The 20,848-nt window shown below is 45.3% G+C and overlaps 1 protein-coding gene across 19 annotated transcripts in view; it reads right to left on the reverse strand.

The window, feature by feature from the left end:
- Positions 1-20,848, reverse strand: part of BEND7 (BEN domain containing 7) — an 81,952-nt gene that overhangs the window by 44,788 nt on the left and 16,316 nt on the right. For 7 of the 19 annotated variants that reach the window (XM_045060885.1, XM_045060884.1, XM_045060891.1 and 4 more), the window contains exons 3-6: positions 10,285-10,614; positions 7,105-7,227; positions 3,306-3,568; positions 2,595-2,748 (exon numbers count right to left, since the gene is read on the reverse strand). In XM_045060885.1, the coding sequence (XP_044916820.1) occupies positions 2,595-2,748; positions 3,306-3,568; positions 7,105-7,227; positions 10,285-10,614 (870 nt within the window). The remainder of the gene's footprint in view (positions 1-2,594; positions 2,749-3,305; positions 3,569-7,104; positions 7,228-10,284; positions 10,615-20,848) is intronic. The other 12 variants (XM_045060889.1, XM_045060886.1, XM_045060897.1 and 9 more) reach the window with 6 other exon arrangements.

Genomic DNA, 20,848 nt, shown 5'->3' on the forward strand with positions numbered 1-20,848 from the left:
AGACCGGGGTAGATGGAGGGGGAGTCACATGAATAGTTACAAACTAGTTTAGAAGGTTCTATGAAAGAGAACTGCCCAAATTATGTTGGGGCCTGGGGGCTGTGGGAGAGGAAACGGGGGTTAAACTGAAGGGAGGCTTCTGACGAAAGCGGAGTCCTAGGCCTAAAGTTCTGAAAGTTTATTGTGAATATTGCGCTCAGTGCAAATGAAGACGGTTTGTTAGTGGCAGACTAGCTCTCGTGTATTGAGTCCCCGCTACGTGCCAGGCTCTGCGGGAGGGGTTTCTCGCGTGCCCTCCATTGTCTAGTGTGAACGCTTCGCAGGCCATGGTGCAGCTGGTTGTGATGGGAGCTCAGTGTTTTTCCACATCTGAGTAGGGGCGGCCATGATGGCTCGGGTGGCGGGTGGTCTGCCCGCAAGGCCCTGCACGGGCCCTACGTGAATTTGTGTGGCAGTGACGCTAAAAGTCACAGTGCAAGGCGTGAATTAGAATTAATGTGAATGTTTACCCATTACAAAGCAACGGGAGCCTAGGTTTTACGTGTCCTTTTCTCGGTGCTTCTAGCTCTCATCTTCCTCCTGTGCTCCAAACATCCAGTGACCGCTTTGCGGTAGCAAACTTGTACTTCCCATCCAGAACTGAAGGCTGCTTCCGCCCTTGCTCTCCCTGCCGCCACCCAGCAACGCACCTGGTTTTCCAAGAGAGAAATGTGGGGGGTGTTTTCTGAGCCACCACGTCCTCTGTGTGGGGACTTCCTCAATGCCCCATTTCTCTTTCTTCAGGCTCACGGCTCATGTAGACCCTCCCATGCCTGACTGACGGTACTTGTCTTCCTTCTGGTCTCTCTGTCTCTACTACCTTCTCTCCATCTATCTATCACCCACAAGGCAGTTCCCCTTTCCACTCTTTAAAGACACAAGTGTGATTAGTCCTCTACCTGAAACTTGCCGTGGCTCCCTAGCACCCACAAGATGAAGGTAGGTCAAGGGCACTGGCATGGCATATTTAGGGCTTTCACTACCTGGCCCCATCCTACCTTTTTATCATCATCGTTGGCAACCGATGCTGGCCAGACAGCTGTTCTAGCAGCACTGGACCACTTGCCCAGTCCTACAGTTTTGGACCTAATCTTCCCACTCCCAATGCTGGGTATTTCCCGGGGCCCATCTTCAAATACACAAATACAGAGTTTCCATCTGCTCATATATATCCTGTGGTATTACATTTTCTTAAGTCCATTTTAGACAGTAATTCCTACAAGATTATTATATATTTTCTGTTTTCTCCTCTGGACTTCTGCCAAAATTTAAAAGGACCATGGCTAAGAAATAATAAAACACTAGAAGGGCACCTAAATTTGGAGGCCTTTAAATCGATGGTTCCATCACCTGAGGGAGTCGATCCACACACCCTTACCCCCACAACCCCCCTGGCCTGCCCTGGCCTGCCCAGGGTCTTCAGAAGCTAGACTCACTAATGCTGGTGAACGCAATCTGTGGACAAAACTTCCTTATCCAATGATGGGATTCACTGCACGGTCCTCTAGGTGTGGTTACACTTTCCGTTGAACAGATGAATCAAATGGCCTATCAGTTGGATAATGCAAAGATAATTATCTCTCTGTATTTTTTGCTTTTAGAAGCACGTTATTCTTCAATCAAAGATAATCAGCACCTAACTGAGTTTTCAGGGACAATTCCAAATGTGCTTTGTTAAACTGAACAGCTCTTGTTAGCAAAAATAATCATGAATGAAAAGCGAATAATTTTTATTGGGCATGAAAACAAAATTATGCTGATATTGGTAAAGATAAGAACAATTCTATTCTACTTCATTAATGTACATAAGGCCTTAATCAGATCTTCTTAAACTTATCTCTGAAGTGTATTTGGAGCTTAAAAATAAAGGAGAAAGTTTAGTTATTAGCATTAAATTGACCCATTTAGGAGATGATTTATACAACCCAAATGATTGCTCCTGATATATTAATGTCTATCTGAAAAGAATGCTTACAAAATACAAAAAAATATATATATAAGTATTATGAACACTGCTTAAGGTTCAATGTACTTTGTGTTTTAGAATAATTTACCTGTTTCCGAATATATGATTTACCTGGGTTCTGACACCAGGGCCTTCGCGGCAATAATCATTTGATATAAACAAATCAGCTGACTGGCCTGGGGTAGAACATTATCATCATTAATGACTTTTTTAAAGCTAAGTTTCGAGCCTAGAAGAACATTTTAACATGTGTTCAAAGATAAAAAGTTAAAACCCCTTTAACACCAAGGATTGGATAAGTTCAAATGGTTTTCTAGTCTAAAAAAGTCTCCTCCATTTATTAAAGACCCAGTGTGGAAACGTGCTACCAAACTGTCTTTCTGCGATTTGAAAGGGAGGGCTTTTTAAAAAAGAAAATAGCAGTTATTTTTTATTTAAAGTTTAAAAGGTAGGGCCAAACTCCAATCCCATATAGGCCTGTGGGTGTTCTCGGCAGGATTCTCATCCTATGCAATCTGATAATAATAGATCACTCCCTCTCGTTTATTTTAAGAACTCCCCCAACAAGATGGGGTTCGCATCAACGTACGTAGATAAAGATACCGTGAGGAGAGTTTGCGGTTGCAAAGACGGCACGTTCTTAAAGAAATTCGTTTATGGTCACGTGGATACGAAATGGCAAGCCACAGCAAGATGGGTATCTTAGATGTCATCCAACATCTGGGACCGCAACAACTTTCTGGCTAGGATATTAAAATAGAAAAACCTTTGCAGAGCGTTAACCTATCATTACACGGAGTAAATGGCATGGCGGTTACCACCTAATTAGCAGTGTGGTTTGCCTCTATAAAATAGAATTAGCACTCCTGCTCTTTTTTTTATTATTAGTTTGTGTTTCTAGAAAGGTGTGACCTTATCTGTAAGGTTCTGTTCATGTATGCCCATTTACAAAGGATTTAATTATGTTCTTGTAGCTCTCTGCACTGAGGAAATTGAAAACGGCCACTTCAGAATTAAAATGGTAAAGAAATTAGTGAGCAGGTTATTTACTCCATCACCCTCCTTCTCTCAGCGACAAAGAACGGAAACCCGTTCAAATAAATAAGGTAGAAGATTTTCGGGAGAGGAAATTCTAGGCGAGGAAATGATTAACAGTCGTCCTTTCCTCTTTCCCACGCGTCTTTTTGCAAGTTTCTCTAGTTTTCTGGGCCCGGATGAGTTCAGGGGAAAGTGTATTCATACGGCAAAATCCTGAAAGTTATGTCACATTCGTGTCAGCAGCCAGAAAACATCGACTTACATCTGAGGCCGGCGATTCCAGGACAATGCCGAATCCGAGGACGCGGCTGTCCCCGGGGGACGGGTGCTCGGCCGCCGGGGGACCAGACTGCTCAGAGGCCACGGCTGGCTTCTCGGTTCCCAACACGCCGGCCTTCTGTTTCACGGGCAGAGGCTCGACAGTCTTCGGGGGCACTTTTTTCTTTTTATTTCTCTTGCGCGAGGCAGCGGTTCGCTGGGAGCACATGAGGGAAATGGGGGGTTGTTGTCTGTTTTGGGCTCCAGCTGTGAAGAACAAACAAGAAATGGGCTTCAGACACCTGAGTCTCACTGAGGAAAAGTGATCACCCCTCTGTCTACACGGCCCAGAACACTGCGACCGAAATGGAGTTCAGTCCAGAAGGCAGACCAAAGTCCATCCCCCGTGGGGCCTGTAGGTCACCAAATGATGTCTCTGGAGCACTTTGAAGTTCGACACGCGGAAAAGCAGCTCAGATAAAACTGTGTCCCTGCCGCTGGTGGGCCACACTGACTGCTGCCGCTGTTGCCGTGGAAGAAAGGGCATTCTGAGCTGTAGCAAAACACCTGAGCGTGATCTGACCGGTCGCAGGACATTTTTATATAAGCGGGAATTCAGAACTCGAGGTAAGCCCAACTCAGGAATATTCCGATCGTCCTCCGAGGGAAAGCTCCTCAGCTGTGAGCAGTCTACCGGCATCGCAACTGACCAGGGCTGAGCGATGATGATCATTTATCAAAGAATCAGTCTGGGATGACCAGGAAGCACGTGGGCAAAAGCCCGCTGGTCATTTATCGGGGCCAGTTGCCCCTTCCTCACGAACCAGTGCCGCCCGCACGCAGCTACCTCCACGGCCCCACACTACTGGCTTCTGACCGGGCTCCACGCCATACCTGGGTTTCAGGTAGCTACAAAATAGGAATGATACAATTCTGCGCAAGTCAAGAAGACTAGTAAGATCCAGAAAATCCAGGTGGAGTTCTGGAGATGAAGAGCACTGAGCAAGGACCAAGTACTAGTACTGAACATACACGTAAGGAAACCAAGGATGATAATTCCAGTTTTCACAGACGTACTTTGGCAAGTAGCGTTCGTGAACCACTTAAGAATATTCTGATGGGAAGTGTAATAGAAAAATACGGCATCATTATTTAAATCTTCATGTATCAATATGGCTTACTAAATATGATCATAGGATACGCCTGCCTTTTTACAGAAATAAGCTGAATGAAAACTAAAGATCTTTAAATGCGCATAAATATGGATCATCTCCTATCAGTTTGCAAATAAAGGATATTTATACTTTGAACTTGGTATTTGCATTTCCCAGACTGGCAAGAAATTTATTAGCATCAGAAACTAACTACTTGGGGTGCCTGGCTGGCTGAGTCGGTGGAGGGTGCCACTTCTAAACCCGGGGTTGTAAATTCAAGCCCCACGTTGGGTGTAGAGATTACTTAAAAAAATAAAATAACAAGAAACAAAATACTTGCCTTGCATAGGAGCACTGAAAAGGCTTTTAACCACCTGTACAGTAATTAGTCTAATTCATTGGCGCTTGACCTTGGCTGCATGTTAGAGTCAGCCGGGAGCTTTTAAAAAAAGTCAGTGCCTCGCAGCCTCACCCCAGACTAAGTGAATTGGAATTTGCAGGGGTGGTTCCCCAGCACTGAGTTGTTTTTTTTTTTTTTTTTTTGAGCTTCTCAAGTGATCCACTGTGCAAGCCTGAGTAGAGAACTTTTCCCTGTTCTCCAGATTTTCACCCAAGGCTAGGCCTCCATGCCCAAGGTTAAATGGACAATGGAAGCAAAATAATAATAATAGTAAGAAGAAGACTCATTATTCTACATTAAAAGTGAAAGTGCTTTTGGTTTAACACAGGCACTATCTGAGTTTTTCTTCTCCGTTTGCAAGTCTAGACACAGTCTCTTGTATCCAGATCGTATCGCTTCATCTTATTCCTTGCCCTTTCTCCCTAAAGTAAAGGCAAAACTTTCTAAATATAATTTAAGTCTAAGTTTTATAGGCAATAAATCTTAAGTAAATCTACCCACACTACACAAATTCTTAAGTTTACGGAAATTAAAGAGTAATAGTTTATCCTTTCTGCTATCCTACAGCTCTGGCATTGCTTACCGCCCTCACCTACAGACGTTCAGAAAGGGAAACACAGTGACAAAGTGGCATTTACCTAATAGATTCCAAAAGGGCTTCCGTCGAGGATTTAGATGGTTGCAATTTGCAGTCTGCCATCTCAGTAGTAAGGAGCTTAAGTAACAAAATAAATCATTACGGTTTCATATGCATATTTTCGTAAGTGCTAACACACTCTTCCTCTGAGAAAAGAACCCGTCCATCATGAAGGAACCTTTCTTTCTGAGCTCCTTACTTGGGAGATGGTACCTTCTGCCGGGTCAAGGAGAAGACGGGTTACCGCGGAAGAACAGGGGGAGTTGCATGCTCACTGGCCTGACCAAAATGCTTATTCTTTCCTTGGGCTAAAACCAAATTCAGCACATGAAATTAGATGTTGCTTTTCAGATGGCCTTTTGCAAACCTTACTTTCATGTGCTCTTCTTGGGTGATGGGTGTGCTTAAGTATTAAGCTTTTTATATCAAAACCACATCACTGAATATTCAAATTTTACTAGAATTCACTAAATGGCACCAGGTACGATTTCTGAGCGATGACCCTCCTGAATCTCTTTACAGGGGAAGGGTGGGGATGCTGGTCACGTACGACTGTGCTATTACCTGCTCAAGGAGTTTTCCCTCACCAGAGGAGGCCTTCGTGAAATGATTTATTATTTTCTGTACCTGTGACAAAAAAGTTCCGTGCCCCCCGCCCCCATGTGTGGAGATTAGAAACGGCCGCCGCTGTCATGATGCCCCAGCCTTCGAGATGAACGGCTCCTGGTCTCTAGAACACCACCAGAGCCTGGATGGTCCCGTACAGAGCTCATTGCATTTACCAACCCCTTCTATTTTGAAAACAGTCCTGCGAGTTAGGTATTAATGCTCCAGCTACACATGAGAAATCGGAGCGCAGAGAGGTTACACAGCTTCCCGAGGAGAGCTGGGACTCGGACCCCACCCTGCGGACTCACTGTGACAACAAGAGAGGCGTCACGTAAATAAAGAAGACGAGACGTGAGGGGTCCCTGAGCTTCCACATCCTGAATATTTATCCAGGAGACAAGCCACAGGCGGGAGCTCGGAGTGCTCATGCTCCTGAATGTCTCCGCCAGGAGAGCCCACGCTCCCGAGAGGGCCCCGTCTCCCCCCGCCCCGGCCCTTAGACAACAGTGTGTGGCTTCCCTACTGTCACACAGCGGCCCCAGAAGGGGCGGGACGGGCGTGGGGGTTGCCGACCAGCACACACCCCCCACACAGAGCACTTCGGGAGGTGAAGGTGAGTCAGCCTCACTTTCTTTCCTGATGTGAACTTCCTTGTCGACTCACAGTAGGGAAGGGAGCTGGAGAATGATGCCCACCTTCAAGTACGACTGTTTGAAAATTCAAGTAACTGACACTTGTGAAGTCCTGGGAGACGAGGGCGTGAACGATGTGGAGCACACGTACACCGGCACGTGAGTAGCACGGTTAGCAGTAACAAATCTGCTAGATTTGCTAAAGGAAAAATGCGTTGGAGAAAAAGCTGAGAAGACGGACACTTGGAAGAGCATGGCGAGACAGCGAGGCGGGAAGAGCTGACCACCAAAAACAAAACAAACATCCTGACGGAAGATGTCAGATACGCATGACAAATCAGGGGGTTCCACCCGAGGCCCGGTCTCCGTACCTGCTTGAATTTGCATTAATTTCCGCATGGTCCTGAGTTCTTGGAGGATGGCCTGCAACGTTGACTGGCAGTTACAAGTGCAGCAGTTTGATCCACCTGACGAATTCACTGCTGGAAGTTCTCCTGAGCATCAAAGAAAAGAAGGGCATACTCCGAATGTCAACACCAAAATTATAAAGAGGAAAAAATACTGAGAACATACTGAGGGTTGATGGTGGGGGGGGGGGTGGGAGGGAGGGGAAAGTGGGTGATGGGCACGGAGGAGGGCACCTGTTGGGATGAGCGCTGGGTGTTGTATGGAAACCAATTTGAAGATAAATTATTAAAAAAAAAAAAGAAAGAAAAAAAAGAAGGCATATTGACAGCATTTTGAAGCATGTAAGGAAAACGTATCCAATAACTGTTACCACCTAAATGCTGGGGTCTGACTTTACCTAAATTATCCAGGCTTCTGCACTGTAAGGTGCCTGGCGGCTCATGGGGCGGGAGGTGGAGTCTGCCTGACCGTGCGCCCACAATGCGCTGTGGGCAGGCCTCCCTAGTGCCAAACCAGTGCATCTCAGGTCACACCCCCATAAAAATTCACTAGAAACACACACTATGTTGCACAGAAACACCAGCTCTGAGAACAAGCCTTCCAAAAAAATACCTGGTCGCTGCATGTTATAAACATTCACCTTAAAAATTAAATGTGTCTATGGGGTGCCTGGGATTGAGCGGCCAACTTTAGCTCATTTCATGATCTCACGGTTCATGGGTTCGAGCCCCGTGTCGGGCTCTGTGCTGACAGCTGGGAGCCTGGAGCCTGCTTCTGATTCTGTGTCTCCCCCTCTCTCTGCCCCTCCCCGCTCGTGCTCTCTCTCTCTCTCAAAAATGAATAAACATTAAAAAAAAAATTAAATGTGTCAAACTATTAAAAATAGTTTTGTAGTATTAAGCACGTTTTCCCAAGTTAGGAACTGTCACCACATTAAAACTGTGAGAGTACTCTCTGGGGGTGGTATGCGTGGGGCGGGGAAAAGCCAGGGGAGCAGGGTGTCTATGGGAGGACGTATTTGAACTTGGTGGGTTATAGGGTGTTGGGCTGCTGGCTGTTCTCCAGCTCAATCTTCATGCACCTTTTTTTCCATTCCCCTATCCTACATTTCCCTCACTTTACTCTCTTTATCTCTGTTTAAATTTAGTTATCTTTTCCTTAATAAAACGATCCTATTTAGGTAAACACAGATTGTCCCATTGTCCTTGGAACACGATGGAACATTTGGAAAGTTGCTCTTTCCGCAGCGTGCCCTCCAGCATCTGTGTCCAATCCGACCACTGTGACTGCTGTCGGAGGTGCAGGGGGAAAGTTCTAAGGCACTGATCCAATTATACCTGTTATCATACACTACAGATAATTTTAATCCCACTGTATGCATTATTTGTGGACGCTGTAAAAAAAAAAATTCACGGCAAAACCACGGCATACATACGGATAACTTAATGCCTGGAGGAATGCAATTATTTACATCCAAAGTTGTAGCAAACTGAGATGTTACAGTTTTAAAACTGCAAATAATTTCAATGGAATTCTAAGTAGTCACAGTTCTATGTGATGGGTTTCTACTGGAAATAATGCCAACGACAAACGCAAAAACCTATTTTCAAACCAACCTGGGGGAACTTAGGTTTGTAACTTTTAACGTTAATAACATTTTCCAGAGTGAAGCCACCATGCCTGCTGTGGACTGGAAAACAGAACGCTGTTCACCCACAACTTACTGATGTGGCGTTTATTTAGCCTCATACACACCTCGGGGTGTTCTGTTTCTCTTACTGTTTCTTCCACGGCAGTCAAATTAGGAGGGCCTTAGAGAACATTCCTAGTCACTATTCTCAGTGCTGTCTTTATCATTTTTAGAGGACAAAACCAACCGTTTCCAGCTTGTTATAAATCATTTTCTAATTTTAAGGAGAACTGACTTTTCATTTTCATGGAGGAGTCTTTCAAGAGCCATGTCCCCTAACCTGGAAGCGTGCCAGCAGGTGAACCTGATCCTGGCTTATGCAATATTGAGAGAAAGAGAAGACGCCATACATCTCTTGGGGTCCGTCATCGGCAGTGTCTCGGGATGGCTTTTTATGCCTGAACTGGTTACTGCAAATTGTGTTAAAAAAAAAATCAAAACAATTCTCTTCTTCTTGAAGGAATAGCGAACGTGGGAGAAAAATCCTTAACTTTTCAAGGAAACTGAAAATGCGGTCTTGCTTTTTCCTTGTTCTCTTTGCGAAGACTACAGATCTGCACATCCATATGTTAATTTATGGAGCAAGTAACCGGATGGTAAGTTAACACGTCCAGAAAAATATCAGTTCTTTTCCCTTAAGGGAAAAAATGCCATTTTTTTCCCTGAACAATTAGGAACTTAAGGAAATGTAACTCTAAAAGGGTAATTTTCAGCCCTAATTGAAGCAAGTCTTACGACATGGATCATCCGGTTCAGTTACTGGGATGTGAGGTTAAAGCAAAGGTATCACTAGTCACTAGGATGCTGGGACAGGTGTCTCCCACCCCCTTCTTCCGACAATGCAGAAAAGCTAATAAAGCAAGAGGATGTATTAATGACATACTGTACGACCAGAAGCTTCTTTTGATACAAAGTGAGCTCCTTCTGCCCTAATGTTTGTCTTTCATGGCAATAATATCTGTATGTTGGCAAATGATAGCTTTCACCTCTCGAGGAGCTAAAATCTCTACGAAGAAACCGTCACTTCTAATATAAAGCCTCAGTCTCTCTTATTTCTCAATTCCAGTTTTTACTCTCTTAGTGTAACTCAGCTAAGGCAGGTGACTAGGGGAGGCTTTAATGTACTGAACTCAAAAACCATGCTGAATATTTTGGGGCACCTGGGTGGCTCAGTTGGTTAAGCATCTTACTCTTGATTTTGGCTCAGGTCAAGATCCCATCGTTCATGAGATCAAGCCCTGTGTCCAGCTAGCTCTGTGCTGACAACATGGAGCCTGCTTGGGATTCTCTCTATTCCTCTTCTGTTTCTGCACGCATGCGTGCGTGCTCTCTCTCAAAATAAATACACTTAAATTAAAAAAAAAACCCACGATGAATATTTAGAAATATAAAACATTTGGACAGCCCTCTCCCCCCGCGGCCCCGAGCATTCTCAATGTCTGATAAACCATACCGTTGGAGCTCCCAGTGGTGTGGGGCTGACTCTGGAAGGTTCTAGAGCGGGTGCCATACTGCCCTGAGAACTGCCCGCTGGAGGGTGGTAACTCATTCCACGCACCACGTGAAGAAGGGTGGAGGCTCTGGGGGGCCTCAGCAGTGGAGTTCAAGCGCGGAGGCCAGACTGAATCCAAATCCTGGGGTTCTTCTTTTAATTTTTCTCCTTCCTTGCCGACACGCTGATAGATCCTCCCAGTGCTGTCATTCAGTAATCTTCTCATTCCTGTAATTTGTTTTTTAATTTCCATGCTTTCGTTTCCTAATGGAAACAGGGCCAAAGAGATCACTGTGCATGAGCAGAAAAAATAATCCACTACTAAAAAAAACCACGCCCCTTCTTTGGAAATGGGAATGATTACTGAGTCCAGATGCAAGCTTCTAGAAACTTAATCTATAAAAATTAAAGGCAAGAAAATGGCTAGCACCATTGGCAGAGGTCACACTCCAGTAAGGCACTGTCAGTGGGGGCATCACCTTCAGACATGACAATGTAGGAGCACAGACACATCCAAGACATGGGAGGAGGGCTTTGTCTTTCTCTGGCCCCGACTCATGGTGGGGAGACACCCCTGGAACTACGTCTCCCCGGACGGACCTGCCAGACCACTGCCACCTCCACTTTGTAACTACAGGCACAAGAGAACCCCACCTCACCTTTGTTGTTTTTTTTTTCACTGTGGTTAAAAAACACGTAACATAAAATTTACCATCTTAACTGTTTTTAAGGGCACCATTCAGTTAATGCTATTTGCACTGTTGTGCAACAGACCTCCAGAACCTTTACATTAAGTAACATTCCTTTTCCATAAGGGGATTTTTTTTTTTTTTGAACTAAGGTATCTGTGTACTGCACTAGGGGTACTTAATAAATATTATTTAAAGATAACTCTTAAATTATACAGACATAAAATATTTTCTGTAAATAATGACATTACAGGATGTTATTAGGAGCTTTTTTGAACATCTTATCTTACTAAACTGTGCATCAGCTGGTATCTTCACAAAGACCGAGAAAAGGGGATTTTTTTTTACCTCTAATCTGGGTGTTAAAATAAAAGTCTTATACCAGGATTTTTCCCCCCTCTAATCTGGGTGTTAAAAGCCTCTCACAGTCACTCTATTAAATGCTTGAAATTTAAACTATGATAAAAAGAAAAGGCTTTTTCTACATAGCTCCTGCAAATAAATACAGCACATTTAATATAAATGATGTTTTAATGCACTTAGCATCGTATAAGCCAGGTTTCTCTGTAGAATTAGTAACTACACAATGAATCTAGGTATTTTTGTGTTGCCTGGTTAGGTATTTAGCTAATTAATATATGGATACATTACTGACTATAAAGAAACTTTTATATACTGTTTTGAAATAAGCATCCCCAATTTTCAAAAAGGTAATAAAAATATTAATTCTGCCTTTGATATCCAACATGGGTGAACACAGAAATGACACAGATTTCCAAATTTACAGTATTGTTATGTGTTGGTATATTCTTGAGGAGAGGAGAGGAGAAATATTTTCATTTGTAATAAGACTCTTTTCATATCAAACACCTGTGAAAATCACAATACAGAAACACTAAGTGATACTCCAGATTTTATGGGAATGGATGACTAAGCACAATTTAAATAATGCAGAGCCAGCAAAACTTGTGACCTCCTCAGGATGTGCAGGGAGCAGGGTGTGTCTGAAGGGCTCCCGGAGGAATTCGGAAGGAAACGCACAGGCAAACTGGTGTCAGTTTCAGCACCCAAACACGTAACTTTCCTGGCTAGTGAACAGCACCATCTGGGCAAGAAGCTTCTTTCCTGTGGGGTTTTTATCCTCCATTTTCTAGAGCAGGGAAGTCGTGCACGCATCACAGGCTGCAGCACACTGATCGTAGCTGGCAATGCTGGTGGCTGCCACTCCCCTCCCTCCTGGCGCCCGGGCAAGAGCCGCGCCGACTCGGCCGCGTTCTGCCTGGGTCTTGAGTCGGTGCCAGCTTACTTCTCCACACAGACCCTGACACTTGAAGCAAAAGGGATGCTGTCTTTCCAAAGCTTCCACCTCTGCTCTGGAGACGGAGCTCTATGACGATCAAGTGCTGTCTTTAGGGGGAGAAAGAAAGTCACAGGATTCTGGAAGTTTCTAAAAGCAAATCTGCTTTGTTGCAACCTTAGTTTCTCGGTTCTGAAAATTACCAGGATGAACATACGATTTTGAGTTTCACATACGTTCTATGCTTGTGTGGAGGACCAGAAGCTTATGCCGCAGGGTGAGTCCAGGGGAAGAGGTGAGGCTTTAAAGGGTGCCTCTGGGTGTGGGCTGTCCCAGCAAACGTTTAGAAACATGTCTTCCAAAGTCAAAACAAAACCCGACCAAATGACAAATCAGGAGCTGGCAGGGCCCAAGGGGGAAATCACGGTGCTGCGAAGGAGGCCAAGGCAGACCCGACTGACCTCACTCAGGACACGGTGCACGGTGTCCTTCTAAAGCACAGAAGACAGTCAGGTGCAGAAGTCAGAGCTGTAAAAGTCAACGAGAGGACAGTGGAGAGATTGGGGAAGGTGGAGGAAGGGGTGACCTAAGAGGCTTTCAGAGGAGACGGGCTGGGCATCCCTAGAGGACAACCTGACGTGTACAAATGGTCTCAGGGGAACCACTGGGAACTGTCCCTCCTTTGGCCAATGAAGCAGGGAGCAGCCCTGACCATCCCCCCTGGGGAAGAGTCCTGAAGCCTCATTGCACCTGCAGGAGACGATGGGCTTCGGCAGAGAGAGGGGAAATGCTGCCTTACACGTTGGGGGCGGATGGAGCAGAGGGTCAGAAATGAGACCTGAAGGCCACACGCAGGGACGGCATAAGAAGCTGGGTGAGCGCGCATACACTGGGATGGAGCGGGTGCCCAACACAGGCAAGCGGGACGAGCCGGCGGAGGCTCGAGCAGCGGATGCTGGTGTGGTCCAGCGGACAGGCCCGGGCTGGACTCCCCTCAGCTGGACTGACCTGCTGCTTAACAGGAGACAAGTCACCCACGGGCCCCCCGACTTTGGCCTCCTGAATCACAAAAGGAAGGTCTGAAGGGGGACGCACAGCGGCGCCGGGGGGCGATGTGGGATGTTCACAGAGTACCTGATGCCTCTAAGGTCACAAGTACCCTTCTCAGAACCGGCGGGCTTCTTCTGTCCTCACATGGGGCCCACTGTTTTTTGTTCTTTTTTTTTTAATTGAGGGGGTGCATGCAGTTCTTTGACTTGAAATGGTGGGAAGTGTATAAGATTGAGATTGGAAGTGTTCGTTGACGTCTACTTGTCCTTCCAGTTGGAATCGGTCAGCATCTTTTCCATGTATAAGGCCGGGAAAAGGAAGCTCCCAGGAGCCACAGGCTAGTTCCAGAGCATGATTCTATAAGGAAACGTGTGCCATTTCCTGATTTCTTTCCAAATCTATGTCTTTACTTATACTCAACTCCAAGAGGCTGAACGTTTTTAGGAAAGACAGACAAAAAGAAATCTTACTAAAAGGTAAAACAACCTTAACTGAAATCCTTTTGAGAGTCTGGACAGGTCTACAACTGCAGGCTGAATTCTATCTTTGGCTAAATTTCAAGACTCTACCAGATCATGTGTCTTTACATAACACATACAGATACATGCACAATATACACAATAATACATACAGAATAAGTCCTCATACATGAGCTCTCTTAACTTGGCCAGAACTCTCTTAACTTGTATATCCTCTTAACTAAGGATATACAACACAGACCATCACGGTCTGGGATGATAAAAGAAAAAGATGGTGATATATAAACATATAGCAAGAGACTGTATGTGAACATGTCAGGTCTATCTAGAAACGTCTTACTACGAAGATTCATGAAACAATCATATCTTTGCCCTACAAATGTACTGGTGTTGATGTAGAGTAGGTATTCCATAAAACTTTTTTTTTTAAGTTTATTTATTTTGAAAGAGTAAGTGCACTGCAGAGGGGCAGAGAGGGAGAGAGAGAGCAGGAGAGAGAGAATCCCAAGCAAGCTCCATGCTGTCAGTGCAGAACCTGGTGTGGGGCTTGATCTCACAAACCATGAGATCATGGCCTGAGCCAAGATCAAGAGTAGGACACTCAACTGACTGAGCCACTCCGGCCGGCGCCCCTCCATAAAACTTTCTTAAGTGAATGCAAGAAATGGCTTATCCAAACCAGAATGAATCCGGTAGAATTAAATGTAATATTAAGGTTATAAGCAAACAGCGTGTTAATAGAGCGGAGTGACAAAGTAAAATAAAATTGCTCAACAAGCATTTAGCAAACACCTTATGGGCTCAAGAGGTATAAAGATCATCCGGTACAAATCCAAAGGTAGCCCCTGTCCAAATGTGTCAACGTTTTTTACCCAAATCCCTTTAGATCGATTGGCTGTACTGAAAAATGATCCTGATTTTTCTTGGACTGTTGGCTGACTCCAAACTGTTAACTGTGCACCCCGGGATGCCAGGGCGCAAAGTGCCCTACTATTCGATGACCCTGCTTCCTCCTATAGCTGAAGACCTTCCCTGAGGGTCCTGCTTTCCCTGTAGCCCCCGGGTGAAAGCTGGTCATTCCCCATTCCCTTGGGGCTGGGGATGGTGGCTCCCCAAAATGTCACGCTTCCGGCCCCAGGAGAAAGCTCACTGTTGTTTGAGTTGATGTCACAGAGCTCTGGCATCTTCCCCCTTCTTCCTGAACAGCAGTTCTGTGTGCCAGGAGTTCAAGCTCTCTGTGGGGAAGGACAGGTGATGGAGCTGAAATGGACACTGAGGTCATCCCATTATGGGCCACACATGCCAGGCGAAGGAAGACTAATTTTACACTGGAGTACTAGGCTATTACTCTGGGCAATTTTAGATTCATTATCTCTTTCAACACAGAGCTATCTATTAGAAAAACAATTCTGGCAAAACTGTGGTGAGCTGTGGTGTGGGGAGAGAAAACCAGTTACGGTGTCGTTGCTAAAGGCTGGGGGAAGGACTGAGGGGGTGCGGCTGGAGAGGGACACTTAACGAACTTCACCAGACGGACCTGGTGAGGGACTGGATGTGGGGCCAGGGGCGAGGGTGGTGAACAAGAAGGGTGCGTGAAAGATAAAGCCACGGTTTCTGGCTTGGGTGACTGATGGATACTAACACCGGGCAGAGTTACAGAAAAAGGTTGCTGCGGAGTCAGGTTATAATGAGCCTAGTTCTGACAAAGAAGATCCAGATAATAAGCAGGCAAGCGGGGCTGCAGCCCCGTGGTACATGAAGCTGACCCCAGAACTGTTCTACTACCGGCAGTAGTTGGCCCTCTGGACTGGGTAAGCCCCTGGGGATCACTAACAAGTCAGGGGCTAGAAGGACACCCTATACAGAGATGTCAGATTTCCTATCAACCTAGCGTGCAAAGGGTGCAACCCCCCCTGCCCCCTTTCAACATTAAAAGAACCCTGAGCTCATTTGTTTCTGAGCCAGCAAAGTGGGTCACCCCATCCCTCCTGGGCTCCCTACCACGGGGCAAGCGGCAGTCGCCTTGGTCAGAACTGAGTCACCTCCAACCCACCCCGCCACCCCCCCCCAACATCCAGTCCACCGCCAAGGTGCCACACCCGGTCACGTGCCGCAACAGGGCAGAATCTTCACGAACCGAACCGAGGGGCACTTTTCCCACCGTATTCAGTACCGGTCGACTTTCATTACAGTATCGTGTCCAGTTCTGTACTGTTTTAAAGAGGCCGTCGAGGATCTTTAGGAGATTGTGAAAAGTCAACAGGAAAGATTCAAGGGACGAGGACAGGCTACACAAGTTGGGTGTTTCACTGAGAAATAAGTTTATGGTTACGGGGTGACTGGTCTTCACCTTTACTATGGGTTGGTGTGGGGGAGGGACACAGTTCTTCATCCCAGGAGACTGGGCAACACATGGTCTTAAAGGACCCCCGCAGTCAGTCTGTAAACACCAACAACACAGCAGAGCAGCATCCGAGAACACGTGCCCCGGCAGTGACAAGAATACTTTCCTCTCTGGGATGACGAAAAAGTTCTGGAAACAGTGGTGGTGGTTGCACGGCATTGAATATACTTACAAAGAAGAATGCTTTCAAGCAATGCTTTGCGTTTTTCAGGTAACGACATGTTAAAGTAGGAAAAAGTTGAGGGCATCGGTTGAGAAATACTAAGGGGCTCAGGCTTTGTACCAGACAGTCTAAACATCTCTCAAATCCTAGTAGAAGCAGCATGCAGCCATGTCGTAGAAAAGACGCGCCCACCGCCGGCAAGATGACAGCGGTGACAGGAAGAGCAGGAAGGGCGGACAGGGTCCTTTCCACCAGCGTTACAGCTCTCGACGAACGGGGCTCAGAGTGAAGGAATGTGAAGCAGACTCTGTGCTCTGAGGCCTGAGGTTGGCACCCTCCTCCCAAGGCCATACTGACGTGCAGATGCTATCAAGGTCCCACCTGGCCACCCTCAGGGACAAGAGCCATGTTTACAAGGGACACGCAAGGGTGAGATTCTAACTCAGCAAAAATGGTCTGAAAATGCATTAGTTTATAGAACAGAGCACTGGTTTCCAAGGGCGTCCCTTTCTCTAATGCAACCTTCAGTGAAACCCCAATAAATAAAGCAGGGCAAAGCGTGTGGAGGAGAGTGTGCCAGAACCCACATTCCTGAGCCAGTCCCTGGAGTGCATTCAGGAACTCCAAGGGCAGCACACAACATATTCTAAATGCCACCGAGATGGAAAGAGGCAAAGAGTGGCTACGGAATCATGTAACTGGTTGAATCAAATACTATGATAAGAAGTATCTCAACTGTGTACATGTTGGCACAGGTTCGAGGACCCTGTTAAACTGGAAGTTACAGGTGGAAAATAATTTAGCAGCTCAGTGTATACACGGCATTCTCATTTAAAGGGCAACTGAGTTCCTTTCAAGTCTGTTTAGATAACATCAGGTTCATTCATCCATTCAATAAATATTTATTGTACTACTGAATATGAGACACTGTGTGCGTAAAAAGAGGAAGAGAAGTATAAGCTACAGTCTCTCCCCTTGAGGAGTGCACAGTCCAGCAGTGGAGACATAGGACTGTACGGGCAGTTCTAAGGGTATGATGTCCCTCTGCTGATGAATGGCAGGCTTACCCAGTGTGAACACCTGCTGCCAGGGTGGGAGGCTGGAGCTCTTTCTGTCCAAGGCTGAGCATGTGAGGCCAGGACAAGCACCAAGAGAGAATGCCATGGATCTGAGCTGGAAAATAGGCCTTCAAAGCAAAAAGAGCTTGAGACGCCTATTAAAGGCCAAACGAGCAAACACACACCAGGAAATGAATCAAGGACTCGAGATTCAAAATGGGCCATAAAAAAGAATGAGATCGTGCTGTTGGCATCAACACGGATGGACCCAGAGGGTATCATGTTAAGTGAAAGAAGTCAGAGAAAGATAGATAGCATATGATTTCACTTCTATGTGGAACATATATAACACAAACAAAACTGAAACACACTCTTAAATACATAGAACTGGTGGTTGCCAGAGAGGAGGGGAGTTGGGAGACACAGGTAAAGGGGATTAAGAGGTACAAACATCCAGGGGCACCTGGGTGGCTCAGTCAGTTAAGCGTCTGGACTTTGGCTCAGGTCATGATCCCTCCGCTGGCGAGTTCGAGCCCTGCATCGCAGAGCCCGCTTTGGATCCTCCTCTCTCTGCCCCTCCCCCACTCTCTCTGTCTTTGTCTCTCTCTCAAAAATAAATCAACATAACAAAAGAGGTACAAACGTCCGGTCATGAAAGTACAGCCTAGGGAATAGAGTCAATAATACTGTCGGGTGACAGATGGGGACTACGCTTACCAGGGTGAACCCTGAGTCACGTACCCAGTTGTCAGCCTGCTATGGTGGTACACCTGAAACTAACATAATGTTGTATGTCAACCACACTTCAAAAAAATAGAATCCATTGGAAAGCTGTGAAAAATGGGCTGTCAAGCTGCTTCTCAAAGGTGTCCTCAAAGAACACCTACAAGGAGAATAAACACCTACAAGCAGTTCAAGGGCAAAGTCCCCAAAGGAACAATCTTCTTTGATGTCTTCATGTTTTAACTTAAAAAATAAATGCCAGTATTATACTTTGCTCTCCACCCACCAAGATGTGCAGGTTCCCACAGCCCGTGGAACACCACCGGGTCCCAGTTACAGTCTGCAGTTGAAAATGCACTGGCCAGCGGGAGGAGCGGCTGGCCCATTACAGAAGGCAAAGGGCTTAGCTTTTTCAGTCAGGCTTTTGAATGGCCCCAGCTACACTTTCTAGGAGTACATCTATAGTGTCTGTGACTGAAGTGACAAAACAGACAAAATCAAGAGGATGTGTGATAAATGCCTTGGACGTTGTGTAAATGACAAGTGTTCAGGAATTGGGAGGAAGAGATTTTTTTAATGTTTATTTCTTTCAGAGAGAGACAGAGAGAGAGAGAGAATATGAATCTCAAGCAGGTTCCACAACATCATCCCAGAGCCCTATGTGGGGCTTGAACTCACAGACTGCAAAATCATGACCTGAGCCAAAATCAAGAGTCAGACACTTAGCTGACTGAGTCACCCAGGTGCCCTGAAAGGAAGAGATCATTTTAAACTGAGAGGATTATGGCCAGTTTCACGAAGACGGTGAGATGTGAGGTGGTCGGTTAAAGATGACCAGCATCTCCACAGGCATTTTTGGGAAGAGAAAAGAGTTGCAAAAGCATTGAACCAAGTCTAAAGGCAGAGAAAAACACAATGGGCAACGGTAAATAAGCTGACTTGGAGTTAAGGCACTGAGTGGGTAGAGTGAACAACAGAAGGGCCTTGGATGCTTTTACTTTATCCTGCAAATGACAGGAAGTCAACAAAGGTTTTCCATGAAACAGTGATATGTAACAAAGCTGAAGTTCCTCGACCAATTCCAAGAGTGGGCCTGCTTCTTTCTCCCCGAATGTTCTTATATCACGGAAAATAAAATTTTATAATAAATATAACGTGGCTGCCCAACTGAATATTCCTTGGATAAGTAATTCTAGCCATCATGAAGTGAGTGGGTCAGAAGCCACCACTCTAAGCAATGTTCAAGAGTAACTGAGCCAAAGAGTTAAAATCCCAAATACAAGGGAGAGGTCTTGTGAATCAACGAGGAAGACAAATACTAAGAATAAAAAACAAGGCAAAGGACACGACCATGTAATTCACAAGAGAAACAGTTTAAATTCCTTTATCTCCATAATTATTAGTATAATGGAAATTAAATACTGCGAAATTCTTTGTCTATTAATTTGGCAAAGGCTATAGATTCATAAAACCCATTTTTTTGGTGAAGGGATAGAGTTACAGTCACTCTCGTATGCCGTTGGTAGGGACCTTTTCTGGAGGGAAGTTCAGCGATTCAGCTTCCAGGAATTTATCCTCCAGAGACATCCCAACAAGTACCAAGGACACAAGTACAAGGCTATTCACTGCAGCAGCATCCTACTGGTGAAACGCTGGGAACAGTCCAAACATTTATCAATGGAGCACTAGATAAATGAATCATGGCATGTCGGTATAATGAAATTATGGTGTATGTTTACGTATCTGTAAAGAACGAAATGACCCTTTTATAGTCATTTAGAGGTTACATGCCAGACAAACTGTAAACTCATGAGGGCTGACATCACGGTGACTTCCTTCACTACTTTACAACTAGGGTCTACTGCCTGTCTCAAACTAGCCACTCGATTCTTGTGGAATAAATGGGGACTCAGTTATGTAAAAAAGTTACAAAGCCTTATATTACATAGCACGATCCCATATTTCTTTCATTGTAATACACACACACACACACACCCCTCTATTGTTAACAATGGTTGTTACTAGAGAGTATGAAAGGGACAGGATGCTTTCCTTTTTACTTTATACCTCATTTGCACCTTTATAAATTTTAACTTTAAGAGTGGTTCTGAGGGGCAACTGGGCGGCGCAGTCCGTTAAGCGTCTGCCTCTTGATTTCAGCTCAGGACACGGTCTCACGATTGTGAGATGGAGCCCCTTGCTGGGTTCTGTGCTGGGGGTGGAGCCTGCTTGGAATTCTCTCTCTCTCTCCCTCTCTCTGCACCTCCCCTACGTTTGCTCGTGCTCTCTCACTCTCTCAAAAAATAAATCTTAAAAAAAAAATTATTTTTTTTTTGGAAGAAAAAGATGACCTAAAAGAATTATGTACAATCTTCTCCCTGTGGCACTGGACGCAAAAACATCTTCTGTAATGTCACCCAGGAAAGACGAAGTTGGACGGGAACGAGTGACAGATAGGTGGCTAGGGAGAGCAGTGAAAGTAAGTCAAAGGAAAGAGGGTGCTGGGTGTGGTCTGTTTTGCAACCCTTGGTGTACAGGCCTAAGATTACTTTCTGTTGAAGCTCACAGAAGCCGTGCATTTTTTGTTTTTATTTATTTATTTATTTATTTATTTATTTATTTATTTATTTATTTATGTTTTTATTCTTTATTTATTTATTTA

Source organism: Felis catus, chromosome B4 (genome assembly GCF_018350175.1).
Source record: "Felis catus isolate Fca126 chromosome B4, F.catus_Fca126_mat1.0, whole genome shotgun sequence".
Lineage (NCBI taxonomy): Eukaryota > Metazoa > Chordata > Mammalia > Carnivora > Felidae > Felis > Felis catus.